This window comes from Ceratotherium simum, chromosome 13 (genome assembly GCF_057802395.1).
Source record: "Ceratotherium simum simum isolate JZ-2026a chromosome 13, ASM5780239v1, whole genome shotgun sequence".
Lineage (NCBI taxonomy): Eukaryota > Metazoa > Chordata > Mammalia > Perissodactyla > Rhinocerotidae > Ceratotherium > Ceratotherium simum.
The window spans coordinates 30,148,476-30,165,148 of record NC_141912.1 but is presented as its reverse complement, the minus strand read 5'-3'; the positions used below and the strand labels follow the sequence as shown (position 1 = coordinate 30,165,148).

At 42.9% G+C, this 16,673-nt stretch overlaps 1 protein-coding gene across 1 annotated transcript; it reads right to left on the bottom strand.

The window, feature by feature from the left end:
• Positions 1 to 1,175: 1,175 nt before the first annotated feature.
• LOC101401371 (olfactory receptor 2H1-like) lies at positions 1,176 to 2,114 on the bottom strand. Its single transcript, XM_004441714.3, has one exon. The coding sequence runs from the start codon at positions 2,112 to 2,114 to the stop codon at positions 1,176 to 1,178; it is 939 nt and encodes a 312-aa protein (XP_004441771.1).
• Between the last annotated feature and the right edge of the window lie 14,559 nt (positions 2,115 to 16,673).

Below are 16,673 nucleotides of genomic sequence, written 5' to 3'. Positions count from 1 at the left end.
GAATGGTGTAGGTCCGCACCCGGGATCCAAACCTGTGAACCCGGGCTGCCAAAGGAGAGCGTGCTGAACTTAACCACTATGCTACCGGGCTGGCCCCAAAATCTCTGACATGTTTAAGCTGCTACTTAAACTATGTGCCTTGGTTTCTGTATCTGAAAAAGGATAATAATATCTGTTCATAGTGGTGTTATAGGGATTAAATGAGTCAATATGTGTAAATTACTTTAATTGGTACCTGGAATATCATAATCACTATATAAATACTTAATAATATCAATTTAATAATTATTATCTTTCTGAGCAGAGTACAGGACTAATGACCTTTAGAGAGATCTTAGGTCAGGAGTCTGGGGTGCCAGATTAGCAATCCCACATTTTGCCAGTAGATGCCAACAAAGGCTGCATTGTCAAAATTGTCCTGACAGCCGAAATGTTAAGATGTTCCGCTCTGAGCTGTTTGTTTGCCTGTGATTTGTGGGCACTGTAAAACAAGAAATACTAGGACCAAAGAAGTTAAGCTTTCTCCCTGAGGCTCTTTTGTGGCTTCAAGCCTGAGGATGCTGGGATATTTGATTACAGTATGAAAGCAACAGCCTATATTTGAGAGACTGTCTGACTGGAAGTCCTGGGTCCTGGATTTTAGTTTTAATACTGTGGGTTCTTGTGTGAGTTTCTGAACCTACCTGAGTTTCAGCTTCCCATCTCCTTTGCTGTCATTTGGGGGACAATTTGCTGTCATTCGGGGAATGAGAATGCAAAACAGACACATAAGGAAGTGGAAAAAAACTTGAGGGAGAAGCAAAGAAGATATGGTAGGAATTAGAAACGGAGGTGAAGAAATAATGATGTATGACCAGGGAGATGAGTTAAAAAAGGAAATGATAAAATTAGGGACATCAAAGAGGCAAAGACTGTTAATAATAAAACAGAGAAAAGAGAAAATATTAAATTTGATTCGTATAATGTTTCACATGGAGATACGTGCCTCCCCTCACCACATTTTCAGTTTCTGTCTCTTACACATGCACACACTCACACATATGCACACATGTGGCTATTATCCATTACTGTGGCATGATGGACGTGAGGAGGGCAGGGGTGTGGGGAACACAAACGTCCTGACAAAAGCATGAAAAATCTCCTCTCAATTTGAAAGCATATCAAGCAGCTGTCCCTCAGCTCTCCCTGGAGTCCCCATCCTTCCCCAGAAACCTCCTGAATGCCCTCTTTACCTCCTTGTTCCTCAGGGTGTATATGAGAGGGTTAAGTGAAGGAGTGCCCACTGCGTAGAAGAGACCAAAGAACTTTCCCCTCTTCTGGGCATGAGGACTTTTGGGCTGGAGGTAGACAGCAATGACTGAGCTGTAGACGAGGGTGACCACAATGAGATGGGAGGAGCAGGTCCCAAAAGCCTTTCTCCATGCTATGGCAGAGTTAATCCTCAGCACTGCCCTGGCAATGGCACCATAAGAAACAAGGATGAGGCTGAGGGGCACAACTAAGATGAAGACACTGGCGACAGTCATCTGGATCTCATTGTAGCTGGTGTCCCCACAGGAAAGTCTAATTAGAGCTGGGACCTCACACACAAAATCATCTACCTGCCAGTGGGGGCAGAAGGGCAGGCGGAGGGTGGGTGGTATCTGGACTACTGACTCCACCAACCCAATGACCCAGGCCACAGCCGCCAGCTGCCAGCACAGGCGGGGGTGGATGATGGTGGCATAGTGGAGAGGCTGGCAGACAGCCACGTAGTGGTCAAAGGCCATCATTGTCAGGAGGATGCACTCAGTGGTCCCCAGGAACAGGAAGATGAAGAGCTGGACAGAGCAGCCAAGGAAGCTGATGGTCTTCTTTGGGCCCCACAGGTTGACCAGCATCTGGGGGACACAACTTGTGGTGAAGCAGAGGTCCAGGAAGGAGAAGTTGGAGAGGAAAAAGTGCATAGGAGAGTGGAGCCTGGGGTCCAGCACAGACAGCAGGATGATGAGTGTGTTGCCTACCAGAGTCAGGAGGTAGGAAGTTAAGACAACCACGAAGAGGATTCTTTCAAGCCTTGGGTATTCAGAGAAGCCCAGAAGGAGGAAGCCCACTGGGGAGCTTTGGTTGACCATGGCCTGTTCCTGTCCAGACCCAGAGGGATGAGAGCTGTCAGAGCAGTGTGTTCCAACCTGTCTTAGCAAAACTCACCCTGGAGCCGGCCCGGTGGCGTAGTGGTTGGGTTCGTGTGCTCCACTTCCACAGCCCTGGGATTGCGGGTTCGGATCCCAGGTGTGGACCTATGCACCACTCATCAAGCCATGCTGTGGCGGCATCCCACACACAAAATAGAAGAAGATGGGCACAGATGTTAGCTCGGACCAATCTTCTTCACCAAAAAAAAAAAAAAAAACCCAAAACAAAAAACAACCTCACCTTGGGTACTTGTCAGATCATAGCAGGTGGACATTTCTCTTCCCCTTTCTCTCACTCAGCCTCTTTGTCCAGACACATGACAGTTAAGCAGCTCCTTCTCTTCCCCATTCTTCCTGGTCAGGTATTGTCTAGTGGGAATGAGGAAACCACGGATGTGCTGGAAAACAGTTGGAGCCACACACTGGTACCCCATAGTTACTGGTTGAGTGTAAAGGAGGCTGATGTGAAACATGGATTAATTAACTAATTAACTAATTCAGTACACATTTATTGAGTGCCGCTATGTTCTGAGCACTGTTCTACGTGTTGCATTGTCCCTATGTATTTGTTGGAAGAACTAGCAAACTAATATATTTTGAATGAATCTTCTGATTATAAATTATCTCTGTAGATTTGATCATTTATCTATTGGTCAGATGAATTTTGTAGAGTTATTTATATTCCATGTATTTTATGCTTCTTTATTTACAAGGGAGCTTATCAGAGGCAGAATGTTACATCTATGAGAGAGGTTTTCCCTTTGTGTCTAGCAACCCTGTTCACAGAGAAGTTAAGTAACTTGGCTAAGGTCACCCAGCCAGTAGGTGCCAGGGTCAGGATTCTAGACCCTGTTTAACTCCAAATCTGGTGCTCCACTATTGAGGATATGTGGAAACTGATGTCTCATAGGAGAAGAATGAGCTTTCTAAGTCACTGAACCAGCTGTCCTGTTTGGGGGAATTGCTCCACATGCTCAGTCCCTGCCATGAGCATCTTACAGGCTGGTGGTGAGTGTGGCCCCATGTGCATTAAAATCACTGAAGAATTCACAGGAACATCAAAGACTCCAAGGTTTAAAGGTTAGTAATGCCAACATACTGAGTGAAGGAGAGAAAGCAGTCTGTCAGGTGAAGGACCAATTTGGGTGGGTATATCAGGGAAAGCTTCCTAGAGGAGGTGACCGGATTTTTTCTATCAAGGAGAGAGATATTGGGGCATAGAAGGCCAACACAGAGATGAGGTGTGAGGCTGCAGCCTCTCTGGCAGTTGAGAGAAAAGTACTTAGGTTCCGTGGTCCTAGAAGACCTTCGGAAGGCCATTGGGGGCAGTGGTAGGCGAGATGGTGGGACAGCTGGCCAAAGTGCCCGGGCAGCTTGTAGGGTGACACGAGCATCTCCCATCACGGGATCCCCATCTTGTGTTGAAGCTCCATTGCATCTCCTTTTTGCCAGAGATTTCTGCTTTTGTATCTCTCTTGGTTTGTTCTTTCTTATTCTCCCATTGTTTTTTTCTACCTTATGGGATATATTTTTAAAATTTTTTCATATTGTTATGTATTAAAAAAAATATGAGTAAAGCAAATTTCTATAGTTTAAAGCATAATAAAGTCAACCTCCAGTATGCCCACCAACCAGGTTGAGGAACTGAGCAAATGTTTCAACTATCTTAGAATCTTTGGGTGCCCCGCCCTGACTGCTCCATTTCCCACCCCCCATTCTGAATTTTTAATTAATTATTCATTTGTCTTCTTTTTTTGAGATATATTTCACATACCATAGCACTCTTTTTTATTCAGTCTTTTAAAGTGTGTAATTTAGTAGTTTTTAGTATATTCACAAGTTGTGCAACCAACACTATAAACTTCCAGAACATTTCATCACAAAAAGAAACCTCATGCCCCTTAGCAGTTACCCCTTCTTTTTTTCTTTAACGTAAAATTCTTTGTAACTCTGAACAACAGCCAACTGTCTTTTTATTCATTCTCCAACTCTCATCCTAATCAATTTTTTGCATATCTAGCTTTCTCATTCTCTTGGCATTTCATTCTCTTTCTTTCTCTGCCTTAATTTTGAATCTCTTTAGATTACATCCTCCTTAGTGACTCTCCCCCTTTTCTCTCTTTTGCTCTCTGTCTTTTCCACTCTTTCTTTCATTTACCATTATTCTCCCAGTCCTTTTCCCTCTGACACATTCATTCATCAGTTTATTCATTTATTCATTTCTTGAGCCTCAAAAGTGCCAACATTGTGCTAGGAGCGGGGCCAGGGATTGGGGAGGTGTTTATGATAATTAAAAGCATTTATTGTAATTCAGTGATCTTTACTTGCTATTGCTATCAGTAGTTACCATTTGTTGAGTGCTTCCTATGTGCCAAGTAGCTCCCGGATCATCTGGTTCTCGTAGCAACCCTGCAAAAAAGATATTATTATATCAATTTAACAAAGAAGTAAAACAATCTCAGAGAGGTTAAGTAACTTGGCTAAGGTCACCCAGCCAGTATGTGCTAGGGTCAGGATTCTAGAGCCTGTTTAACTCCAAATCTGGTGCTCCACTATTGAGGACATGTGGAAACTGATGTCTCATAGGAGAAGAACAAGCTTTCTATTTACCCTCAATCAAATAAAAATCTCTTCTGCTGCCAGTGATGATGAAGCTCTTAACTAGTGCCTAGGGGACGTCAAGAGGAAAACAACAAAACCAAGAGGAATGGTAGTTAGGTCTCTAGTCATAATCGGGACTGCCAATACTTCCTACCAGGTACTTTTCTAGGCACATGTACATGTGATGAGCTGGAGCTGGCTCATATTAGCTCTTAACTGTTAAATTTTCAGGAATTTTGTGAGATAAGCATTAAACCATTGGTAGCTTGAATCAGCCATGGCTGGAGTATTTACAGTATGGAAATTGGCAAACACTTTGGATTAGGGCTCTGCCTCCCTCCAACTGAACTGGTTGTTAAACATTCATTAGCACATCTCTGATTATCCCTCCCAACAGCTCTGTGGTATCTTCCTTTTCATGTGAAGAAATTAAGGCAAAGAAAATTTAAATAACTTGCCCAAGACAATATAGTTAGGAAGCAGCAGAGCTGATATTGAACCCAAGTGGGCTGACTGCAGAGGCTGTGCACCAACCATAGCCTGCCATATCTCCACAGGGAAGATGAGGCCAAGGGAGGTCAGAGGTCCCTCTTTGCTATGGAGCTCCTTGAGAACAGCTTTCCCCGTCAGCCTGGAGAGAAGTTAGCCTGTTTTAGTGGCATTGGAGGTAGAAAATTTGACATGCTGTGGTGGTGGAGGGAGGGATCCCAGGACTCTCATCCCATGGAGAGGAAGAGCTCATTAATTCTGTTAAGACCCTGGGGTCCTACAGCACACAGACAATTAATTAGACACTAATTGTTGTAGAGGGGGCAGGGGAATTCTAGAGGAAACATGCCAGCAACTGTCATCCCTGTGGTAGGTAAAAACGTCACCTACTGCTTCTCTCTGTCATTAGGACGAATAAGGTTGTTCCTCCTCCCCATCATGGTCAGAGAGTCCCCCCAGGCTTCCTAATAATCCTCTCAAGCCTCTGATTCATCCATTCAGGACCCCACTTCTAATTATTATTATTTTTAAAAAATGTCGTAATTCTATAACACTTATTTTTTATTCTTTTTTATGGCCATCTTTTTTAGGCAGTTCAAAGTTTTACATAGTGACTGAAAGAGGATAGTCATGGGTTTGTTTGGTCTTGACCAGGGCAAAAAGTAGTTGGAAGCATAGACTTTTGACATATATTTATTCCAGAAATATTGACACTGTTTATAATACAAAATTTCCAAAAAAGTTATTTATTTATTTATTTATTTTTTGTGAGGAAGATCAGCCCTGAGCTAACGTCCGTGCTAATCCTCCTCTTTTTGCTGAGGAAGACCGGCTCTGAGCTAACATCTATTGCCAATCCTCCTCCTTTTTCTTCCCCAAAGCCCCAGTAGATTGTTGTATGTCATAGTTGCACATCCTACTAGTTGCTGTATGTGGGACGAGGCCTCAGCATGGCCAGAGAAGCGGTGTGTGGGTGCGCGCCTGGGATCCTACCGAACCTGGGCTGCCAGTAGCGGAGCGTGCGCACTTAACCGCTAAGCCACAGGGCCGGCCCCCAAAAAGTTATTTAATATAACAATCAGTCTCAATAATTATAAATAACTAGTCCATTTCATTTTCAAATAGTGTTTAGATTTGTTTTGTAATACTTGAAAACTTGTGGTAAAAAAAGAAGGTCTTTTAACCGTAGATTCTGTATAATTTAAAGCCATTTTAACTTATGGTGTTTGAATTGCATTTTTACAGTTGGAGAACCTGATAGTAAGTATAAATATAACCAGCTTAAAACTTAATATGTACCAATGAAGTCTGCATTAATTTGTGATTATTGACTAGTGGTACTTAATACTGGCTGCCAGCAGAGGGCGCTTTGAGGTTTATATGTTAGAATTCCAAGACATTCAGTGGCCCAAGTGTCTCGATTTTGTCTTCAAACTGTTTTCCTAAGAATAAAGACATTACTAACATTTATTTTTATTTCTTTATTTTATTTTTAAAAACTGAGAGATAATTGACATATAATGTTATATTAGTTTCAACTAATGTATTGTAATTATGTACATGATGATTTGATACGTGTATTATTGTGAGATGATCACCACAATGAATCCAGTTAACATCCATCACCACACATAGTTACAAATCTTTTTTCTTGTGGTGAGAGATTTGAAGATCTCTTGTCTGAGCGACTTTCAAATATACAATGTGGTATTATTAACTATAGTCACCATGCTGTACATGCTGTACATCCCCAGGACTTATTTATTCTGTAACTGAAAGTTTATACCTTTTGACCTCCTTCACCCATTTTGCCCACCCTGCAGCCCCTAGGACCTCAATTTTAAAAATTCTCAACTTCCTCCTTTTCCATTTAATTTTTCTCTCTGAGTTGGCCCACACTGTAGTAACACAGAATTATAAAACCCTAGGGTTAGATGAGCATTTAGGGCATTTAGTCTAATCCTTATATGATGTAGCTGAATCATTATCATGCCCCTCCCCCGTTAAAGTGGGGGCACATGGAGTCAGCTAATAAATGGCATCCTGGCCCAGGACCAGATCACAGCAGATCTACTAGGTCCATGGACCTACCCAGTAGTCATTTCTGCAGTCCCCAAATGTATAATTGGAATGCACATACTTGGTAGTTGGTGGAATCCCCACTTTGGTTCTTTGGTCTATGGAGTAAGAGACATGGTAGGCAGAGGCCAAGTAAAAGCCCTGAATCTTCATCCCCTTCCCCACAACGACAGTAAGTCGAGAACAATATCACAATCCAGAGGAAATGGCAGAGATTGATGCCACCTTTAAGGGATGCAGATGTGGTTGTCTCTATCATATCCCCCACTTAATTCACCAATATGGTCACTGCAAAAACCAGATGGATCTTAGAAGATGACAGTGGACTACCACAAACTCAGGCATGTAGTAGCCAAATTGCAGCTGCTGTGCTCCATTACTATGGCTTCAAGTCCATGTTATGTGGCTATTGGCTACTGGTGAATGTGTTCTTTTCCAATACTGTCAAGAAGGAGGATAAGAAGCAGTTTGCATTTACATGGTATGGATACAAGTATACATTTACAGCTTTGCCCCAGGACTGTGATTTATCTCGTTTCATAGTATGATCCAAAAGGGTGTGGACAGTGATGTGCTGGTACTCCAGGCAAAAAAGCCTTGATTTATAGTGCTTGCTATCAATTTGCTGATTTCCGTAGTGTACATATTCCCACCACAGCCAATTTTAAGCTGCCAGTGTGACATCGCTGAAAATACAGAGTTGGGAAGAGATATAATAACAAACCATTATGCAACACATTTTATAGTATTTTTATCATACAGACACAATAGATGTAAACAAGAGCAGAGATAATAAAATATAGTAGAATAACTAGCAAAGATCAGTTTCAAGTATTTATTACCTCTGCTTTTAATATAATTTTTTTATTATAAGTTTATATAAATTACTTTTTAATAATGGCTGTGTCTAACAACTGGTTTGCAAAATTCCTAAAATTTTAACAATCAGCTCTCATGAGTTAGGTCCAGCATACCCCTGGATGTGGATCTTCTGGACATTCCACAAAACATTCCACATTGTTCCACTATATTAATGATATCTTATTAATTAAACAAGATGTGCCACCTATTAATCAAACAGGCCGCACTGGTAAGACAAAGGTACTCCAGAGATGGGAGATATACTCTATGAGGATTCAGGGCCCTCCACAGCATTGAATTTTTCAGAGGTCCAGTGTTCTGGATCATACCAGGGCATCTCTCTAGAGTAAAGGACAAATTTATTGCATTTTACATTTAACACCACTAATGGTAACACCCCTACTGCTTGGCTGTTCTCTTTCAGTTCTAGAGGCAGCATATTCCACACTCATGGGAATACTGCATGGGACCATTTTTTTTAGTGACTGAGCAGAGCCCACAGCAGAAAAGGGCTCTGCAGCAGTTCCAGGCTGTTGTACCAGCAGCCTTGCTGCTTTGGCCATCTGACCCAGCTGACCCTCAGGCAACAGAGGTCTCAGTGGTGGGAAAAGATGCAGTGTGGTGTTTCTGGTAAGCTGCAAAAGGAGAATGACAACGCAGACCCCTGGGGTTCTTGATCAGGGCCATGTTGTCTGCTGCAGAGAAGTATGTCCTCTTAGGAAATAGCTCCTAGCCTACTACTGGGCCTTATTAGAGACAGAACTCCCGACATGGGACATCAAATGACAATGAGGCTAGAACTGCCCATCATGACTGGGTTCTGTCAAACCAATAATGTGATAAGGTCAGGTAGTTATAGCATCAATCAATTGTAAGATTGAGGTAGTACATCCTGGATTGAGCATGAGCAGAACTAGAGTGTAGAAACAAGGTGCATGAGCAGGTGGCTCATATCATCCATATCACCCACACTATTGCTCAGTGCCTCTCCCCTTGCTCACACCGGTGGCTGTATTGGGGTGTTTCAGTTATCTATTGCTATGTAACCAAATACCTCAAACTTGGTGGCTTAAACCAATCATCATTTAATTGCATCTCACAATGTTGTGGGCCAGGAATTCGGGAAGAGCTTGGCTGGGAGATTCTTATGTTCCATGTGGCATCAGCGGGGGTGACTTGGAGGTATTCAGCTGGTAGACGGACTGCTCCAAAGGGTCAAAGACAGCTTCACTCCCAAGCTCTGCACCTTGGTTTTTTCAACTATAAGTCTGGGTCCTTCTGGATCCTTTTCCTTCTACATTATCTTAGGGCCTTTCTACATGGTCTCTCCAACATGGTAGTCAAACTTCTTACATGAGTAACTCAGGGCTATAAGGGATGTGGAACAGCCAGTTCTCTTACAATCTAGGCCCAGAGCCGGCATGGTGTCACTTCTTTTTTTTTTTTTTTCTTTGTAAGAAAGATTAGCCCTGAGCTAACATCTGATGCTAACCCTCCTCTTTTTTTTGCTGAGGAAGGTCGGCCCTAGGCTAACATCCCTGCCCATCTTCCTCTACTTTATATGGGATGCTGCCACAGCATGGCTTCACAAGCGGTGCGTGGGTGTGCGCCCGGGATCCGAACCTGCGAACCCTAGGCCGCCGAAGCTGAGCTCGCGTACTTAACCGCTGTGCCACCGGGTCAGCCCCTGGTGTCACTTCTAACACAGTGTTTTGGTCAACACAATCATGGACAAACCCAGATTCAAGGGGAGGGGAAATAGACCCCCTTCTGATGGGAGGAATGTCGAAGAGTTTATAGTCATCTTTAATCTGGGAGGGATCTGGGAGGTGGGATACCTTATGACAAGCTGATGGAGGAAAAAAAAGACTGACCTTGGTCCATGATGGGTCAACTCAATACATGGGTGAGAGCTGAAAATGGACTGCTGCTCCGCTATAGCTCCTTTCAAGAGCGGCCCTAGAAGACAGTAGTGATAGTAAATCCTTCCAATGGGCAGAGCTTTGAGTGTTGTACCTGGTCATCCATTTTGTGTGGAAAGAAAAGTGGCCCAATGGAAGAATATGTATAAACACACAGGTGGTGGCAGATGACTTGGCTGGTTGGTTAAGGGCCTGGAAGGAGAAAGTTTAGAAGAGCAAAGACCATGAAATCTGAGGAAAAGGCAGGTAGATGGCTCTGTGGGAATGGGAAAGAAGTGTGAATATTTTTGTATTGCATGTTAACATCTACCAAAGAGCACCAACAATAGGAGAGGTACCAAACAACCAAGTTAACAGAATGACTACCAGGCAGTTCACATCAGCCAGTCTCTGCCATAGGCCACTCTGGTGCTAGCACAATGGGTTATGAAAGCAGTAGCTATGGTGGTAGGATGGAGGTATGTGTGGGTCTAACAGCGTGGGCTTCCACTCACCAAGAGCCACGTAACTACTGCTGCTGCTGAATGTTCAGCCTGCCAGAAATATACAGACGTGGTATGTCTTATACGGCACCATGCTCTGGCTATGAGTTTGCAGATCCAGGATTCAAATCCAAGATAATCTGACTGTGCAAAATGGATAAGGGCCCTTGACCACCACAGTATCCTGTGGCCCACAACTGGATCAGCTTTTCTGATTATACTCAGATGCTTTTCACATGTGGCCACAGACCCAGGTACAAAGCTCAGTGATGATCTCAGAATTATGTGTCATTTTCCTATGATCCTCTTCCAAGTTTAGCTTTTTGAAGTTCTTTTGGTTTCAGATTATATTATGGGATATATTTGCAATCTCTGATAGCTTTCTGGCATATAAGCTGTTCATGGATGAGTCAGCTTGGGAGTGAATAAGGAGCAGCGTGTTTATAATTAATCTAGTTTAATTTTTATTCTAGCTACCGCTTCCTTATGGCCCTTTTTCCTGGAAACTATTGATGAGCACTGGAACTAATCCCTGCTGGGGCATAAATTTGTAGCTACCTCTGTCCTGAGCCTATATCAGCTTAAAATACACACATACACAAACAACTAGAACAACAATACACAATTTATTTGTTTGAATAGGTAAAGCATGCAGAGCTGTAACATTTAAAAGACAGGCAAAAATAAATAGTGAAAATCAGATTTCCCTGTCATGTCTGTTCTTCTTCAAGTTACCTCTTCCCAGAGGTAACAGTTGTGACCAGTTTCTTATGTTTCTTTCCAGCAATATTGTATGCATATGATATTGGTGTGACTTCAATCAGGAGACAGAAACCACACAGTGATTCAAAGAGGGGAAGTTCAATGTAAAGCATTATTGAGCTATGATTAAAGCGTAGCTATAAGATGTGAAGAGAACTCTGTAGAGTACCCAAGGAAGAAGGAAGTTGGGCCCCTCCCTCAAGTCTGGGATTCAAGCCTCATTGGAGAAGTGGTGGTTGTAGCCCACTGGATGGCAGAGAAGTTCACTGGTTTGCCTCATCCAGAGCTGGTCCACAACTGCTGAAGCGACTCTTTGGGGCACAGGCAAGGCACAGCTGGTGAACGGATATGTGGGTGTTCAGAGGGAGTCAGGGTGTCACTGTAAGCAAGAGGACTCATGGGCTCAGTGTCTGAGTTGGGAGAGCTGCAGGAGAAAAGCTTTTGTGGGGGCTGGTGATCAGAGGGAGTTAGGGTGTCAGTGTCGGTGGGAGATCTAGAGTGTGGAGTATCCATGTTGGGTGGGCTGTGAGACTGCAAAGGGACCACGTATTCTAGGCATAGAGCTGAGGCAGAGCACCACCAGATGTCCTCACACCTGCTTCATGGACTGACAGTGCAATGACTGGACCCTTGGATATATATTATTTTACGTCCACATGAATATGTTGAGATAAAATTCTGCAAGTGTAATTGCTGGGTCAGTGATATGCAAATGAATATTTTTAAAATTATATTTTAAACAAAATTTGATACATGAAATAAATATTACATAGATGTAAATTATAATATAGTTAACCCAATACATACTCATTAACCCACCACCTAATCCAAGAACTACAACATCACCACTAACTTACATCTTCCTGTGTCCTTGTCTCCATCCCATTCAACTGCTTCCCCACTAAAGATATTCACTGCCTTGGGTTTATCATTTTCTTAGTTTTTATTATACCAGTTTTATCACATATATAGAGATATATGAAAAGCACATTATTCAGCTTTTTTCTATCCTTTATAATCAATGTGTTGCAGGTTAGTAATAGTATGCCAGATTTTATCTTTACTAAGTAATGAAGTAATAGTCTTTGTGGTAACGAAAGTACTGAGTAATGGAACTCAATTTCTTTCAGTAACTTGTTTTGTACAAACATTTAGGTTCTTATAGTTGAACTTTAGATTGAAGTCTTTTCTGCTAAGTCCAACATCTTGGACCCTTCAGAGACAGTTTGTATTGATAGCTTCTCCTCACCCCACCCCCCATCGTGTACGGGTCACACTTTTCTGTTTCTTTGCATATTTCATAATTGTTTGTTAAAAAGATAATTCATTAAAAAGTTATTTTTGCAACTCTCAATATTGACCCCCCTTCCCGTAAGTGATGTGATTATTGCTGTTTCTTATTTGCTTAGTTACTTTCTTTTTTAAAGATTTTATTTATTCAGCTTTTTCCCCCCAAAGCCCCAGTAGATAGTTGTATGTCATAGGTTCACATCCTTCTAGTTGCTGTACGCGGGACTCGGCCTCGCGTTGGACGGAGAAGTGGTGCCTCCGGGTGCTCCCGGGATCCGAACCCGGGCCGCCAGCATCAGAGCGCGCGCACTTAACCGCTAAGCCACAGAGCCGGCCCTGCTTAGTTACTTTCATGGACAAATTCTGTGACATCTATTTCCCTTGAAGTATGTGACCGCTAACGTCTTAGCTCAGAGATGACTCAGCCTTTTTTAAAAAAAAAAATTCTTGTTTTTACTTTTGAGCTCGACTTTCTAGGGACTTCTCCTGGGAAAGCTAGCTTACTGGTAAGCCAGTGATTGGTAAGAAGGTGTGCTTAAATATTTTGAGCTAATAAGGTTTCCACCCTTTGTTGACGGATTTGTGTGTGACTTGGGGAATTGTTTTAAATTTCAGTTTATAAGTCTGCATTAGCTTTTATTTTCTGCATTTTCAAAGCATAATGTTTATTCAGGGACAAATAGCACACTAGGTCCTTCTGTACATGTGCAGCATTGCACGTGTGCATGGCTTTCCAGACCACTAGAAATATGGAGAGTCTTACTGCGGCTCACTTTCGTTGTGTTGTTACTTGGAGCTCCCTGTTAAATTACTGACTGGTCTGCTGGTCTATTGCTTGCCCCAACAAATATTGTAACCTCAGCCTAGCTGTGATGTTGGCTTTTCCTAATTGTTTGCCACTGAGATTGTTACTGTTCTTGATAATGCTCCAGATATGGAATTTTCTGTGCTCTACTCCAAATAAAGCCAGCCCTCTCCCCAGCAGAGCTACTGATCCTTGGGGCTTGCCCTGTCAGTACTTCCACCCCATGGAGCTGGAGGGTGAGTGGGAACAGCCTTAGGCTAAAATGCCTCAGATTCCCACTGTTGCTACTGAGGTTCAGTAGATTATCTTGAATAAACTTTTCTCAATTTCTTGTATGCCTTTAGTTAATTCCTAGAGTTCTGAAATGGTTGTTTTAGTCTTGCCTGGATATATCGATTACTTTTGGGAAGAAGATTTGCCAAACTTCTCACTCAGTCATTGTGCCTCCATTAAATTTCTACTCTAACCACCAGTAAATAAGAATCCAAAATAGGTTTTGGATTGAGTTTGGCTTGCATTTCCAAAGCATTATTCATTCTCAAAGCACTTTCACACATTCTCTCATGAGATTTTAATCCTAGAAGGAAGGAGTCCTCTTCACCAGGCAGGACTCAATGGGTGGATTGACTTGATGAGGGCCACCCCAGGAGCCTGGGGCAAGATGGGAGGTTCGTGGACTTCTGGGCCATAACTCCATCTCCTTAACCTTTCAGAATTCCCACAGCCTAATTCTGTTCCTCGTCTGATTTCCTGATTTTGCTAGAGTACAAATGAGGTGAGAACAGTCTGTCTCTGAGAAAATTTGTTATGACATAGAGCAAGAGAATCCATTCTGATTGTTACCTTGGGAGGCAAGAATGTGAAACTCCCAAGAAAAAAAAAATCCTTTTTTTGGTCAAGAATGAGGGTACCTAGGTAGTGTGGGACAGTTCTTTCCCTGGCCTTGAGCAAGGAGGTAATTTCCCATAAGAAGGGAGCAGAAAAGAGAGAAATGATCAGAGTCCAGATTTGCTGTTCATGTTCCTAGAAAGGGAACCTTTTCTCTGAACTCAGGTCCTCACTGCGTAGGGAATCCCCTGAGTGATTTTTTCCTAGCAGGACCCCAGGCTTCCTTTTGTAGTAGCCACATGCCGGAAATCCCCAACTCCAGTGGGTGGATTCTCTGTTGCCACCCCCGTGTCTGACCAGTCAGGAGTAACATGATGTTCAGTGAGTTTGGGGGTGAGGACTTCTATTCCTGATTTGTGGAGCTTGTAAGGGAGAAGGAAGCTTACTTTAACTGACCAGAAGTGGTAACTGACCAACGTCTAAAACTTGGTGTTTTAAAATATAGTGTATTAATAATAACGAAAAATTTGAGCTTCAGTAAAACCAACAGATCAGAAAATGATTGCCCTTGAAAAGATAGTTTACTATCCACAGATCCTAAGAGGAGGTGGCACACCATGCCATGCAAAGCCACAGGAGAAATCACCAAAGTTGGTCACAGGCAGAGAGAGGAGGGGGGAATTGTGGGCAAGAGCTTTTATTGTGGTTTCTGCAGGAAGGAATGGGCAAAGCAGGGTAAACAGGTTTAAGATTGTCTAGTGTGAATACTTTCAGTGGACTCTGAGGCATAGGGACTGTCTCTAGTTGTCTGGTACTTGGCCCAAGGAAATTAGGGTAGTTGGATGGTAGCCTGGAGTGTGAGGGCTTGAAAAAGGAGGTTGTTGGCAGTATGAGCTCTGAATTGGTTGGTTGGTATTTGAAAGGTGTGCTCAGAGTGATCTGCTTATTATCTCTAGGAATAAGCTAGCCCTGGGTAAGGGGGTAGTCCCTCCAGGGTCAGCAAGACCCCAGGTGTCCAAGCATCAGAATACAGGAAATAAAAGACTTAGTTAATACATTCTGCCTGGGAGTAGAGCCCTCAGTGGTTTGGTCTTTGCTTTGCCCAACTGTTGAGACCCTGGAAGTCCAGAGGAAGGCTGCAGGATATGGTGGGCATCAGCTGATGGGTGTTAGCGTCATCTGGAGATACATGATGGTGGGGTCCTTGAACATTCAGAGTTCTGAGGGAATAGCTCTTGTCTATATTTCCGTCAGGCTGCAATCTTCTTTCAGGCTCTGACTCCTGCACTCATGGGCTGTTTTCTCACCTCTGCAAAGTTGAGGAAGAGTGCATGGGTGATGGGTCCATGTAAAGCCTGCCATCCAGGGGTACTCCCGCCTATATCTAGGCCCCAAACCTCTCCTTGCTCTCACATATACCAAGACTCCTTGAAGTTCCCTCTACTCTGCTTTTCTTTGTCTTGCTGCCTGCCTTCTTCTAACATACACCTCTCCTGTAACACACACACACACACACAAACATGGATGTTGATACTTACCCCATAAGAATAATGGAAGGATTAAATGAGACATATTTGAAAATGTCTTCAACAGTAGGATGGAACAGATACTCACTAACTGTTACTTTCATTTTTCTGTCTTCATTTAGTTGTTTACTCACTCATTAATTCATTTATACATACAATAAATATTCATTAAGTACCTACTATACCAGACATGGTGCCAAGCACTAAGAATACAAAGATAAGCTAAACAAATTCCCAACACTTAAGATCCTACTGTCTGCTGGGGAGATAGGAAAGTAAAATATGATTCTATTACTTCATGAGAAGTGCTTGCAAGGGAGCTCTTGGGAGAACAGAGAGGAGCACCTACCCCAGAGTTGGGTGGAAGAGGGTTAGGGATGGCTCCTTGGAGGAGGTGATGTTCATGCTGACTTCTTAGAAATCCATGTTGTTTCTTTCTTTGGTGGTGGTGGGGAGTTGGAACGAAGAGTCTCCCAAGCAGAAGGAATAGCATGTTTAAGGGCTAGAGGTGACAGAGAGCTTGATGTGGTTCAAGGACTTGCAGGTGGTTCCATGAACTTGCAGGATTCCAGGTGACTGAGTCATGGGAGGTGGGGCTGGTAAAGTCAGGAAAGCAGGGGCCTGATCTAGGAGTTTGGGATCTATGTTTAATAACAGGGAGATTCATTTATTATTTTTGCTAAGGAACTAACATGGTCAAATTTGTATTTTGGAATGATTACGCTCATGGCAGTATGGAGAATCACTTGGAACTGGGCAAGACTGGAGGCAGGGAGTTGATTAGTAGTCATTCATATCATCCATCAAATATTTCTGGTTCTCTCTCTTGGCTCATTGTAGGTTTCTTTTTCCTG

Excerpts from the sequence above, each read along its gene's own strand:
- LOC101401371 (XM_004441714.3), bottom strand. The coding sequence starts at position 2,114 with ATGGTCAACCAAAGCTCCCCAGTGGGCTTCCTCCTTCTGGGCTTCTCT.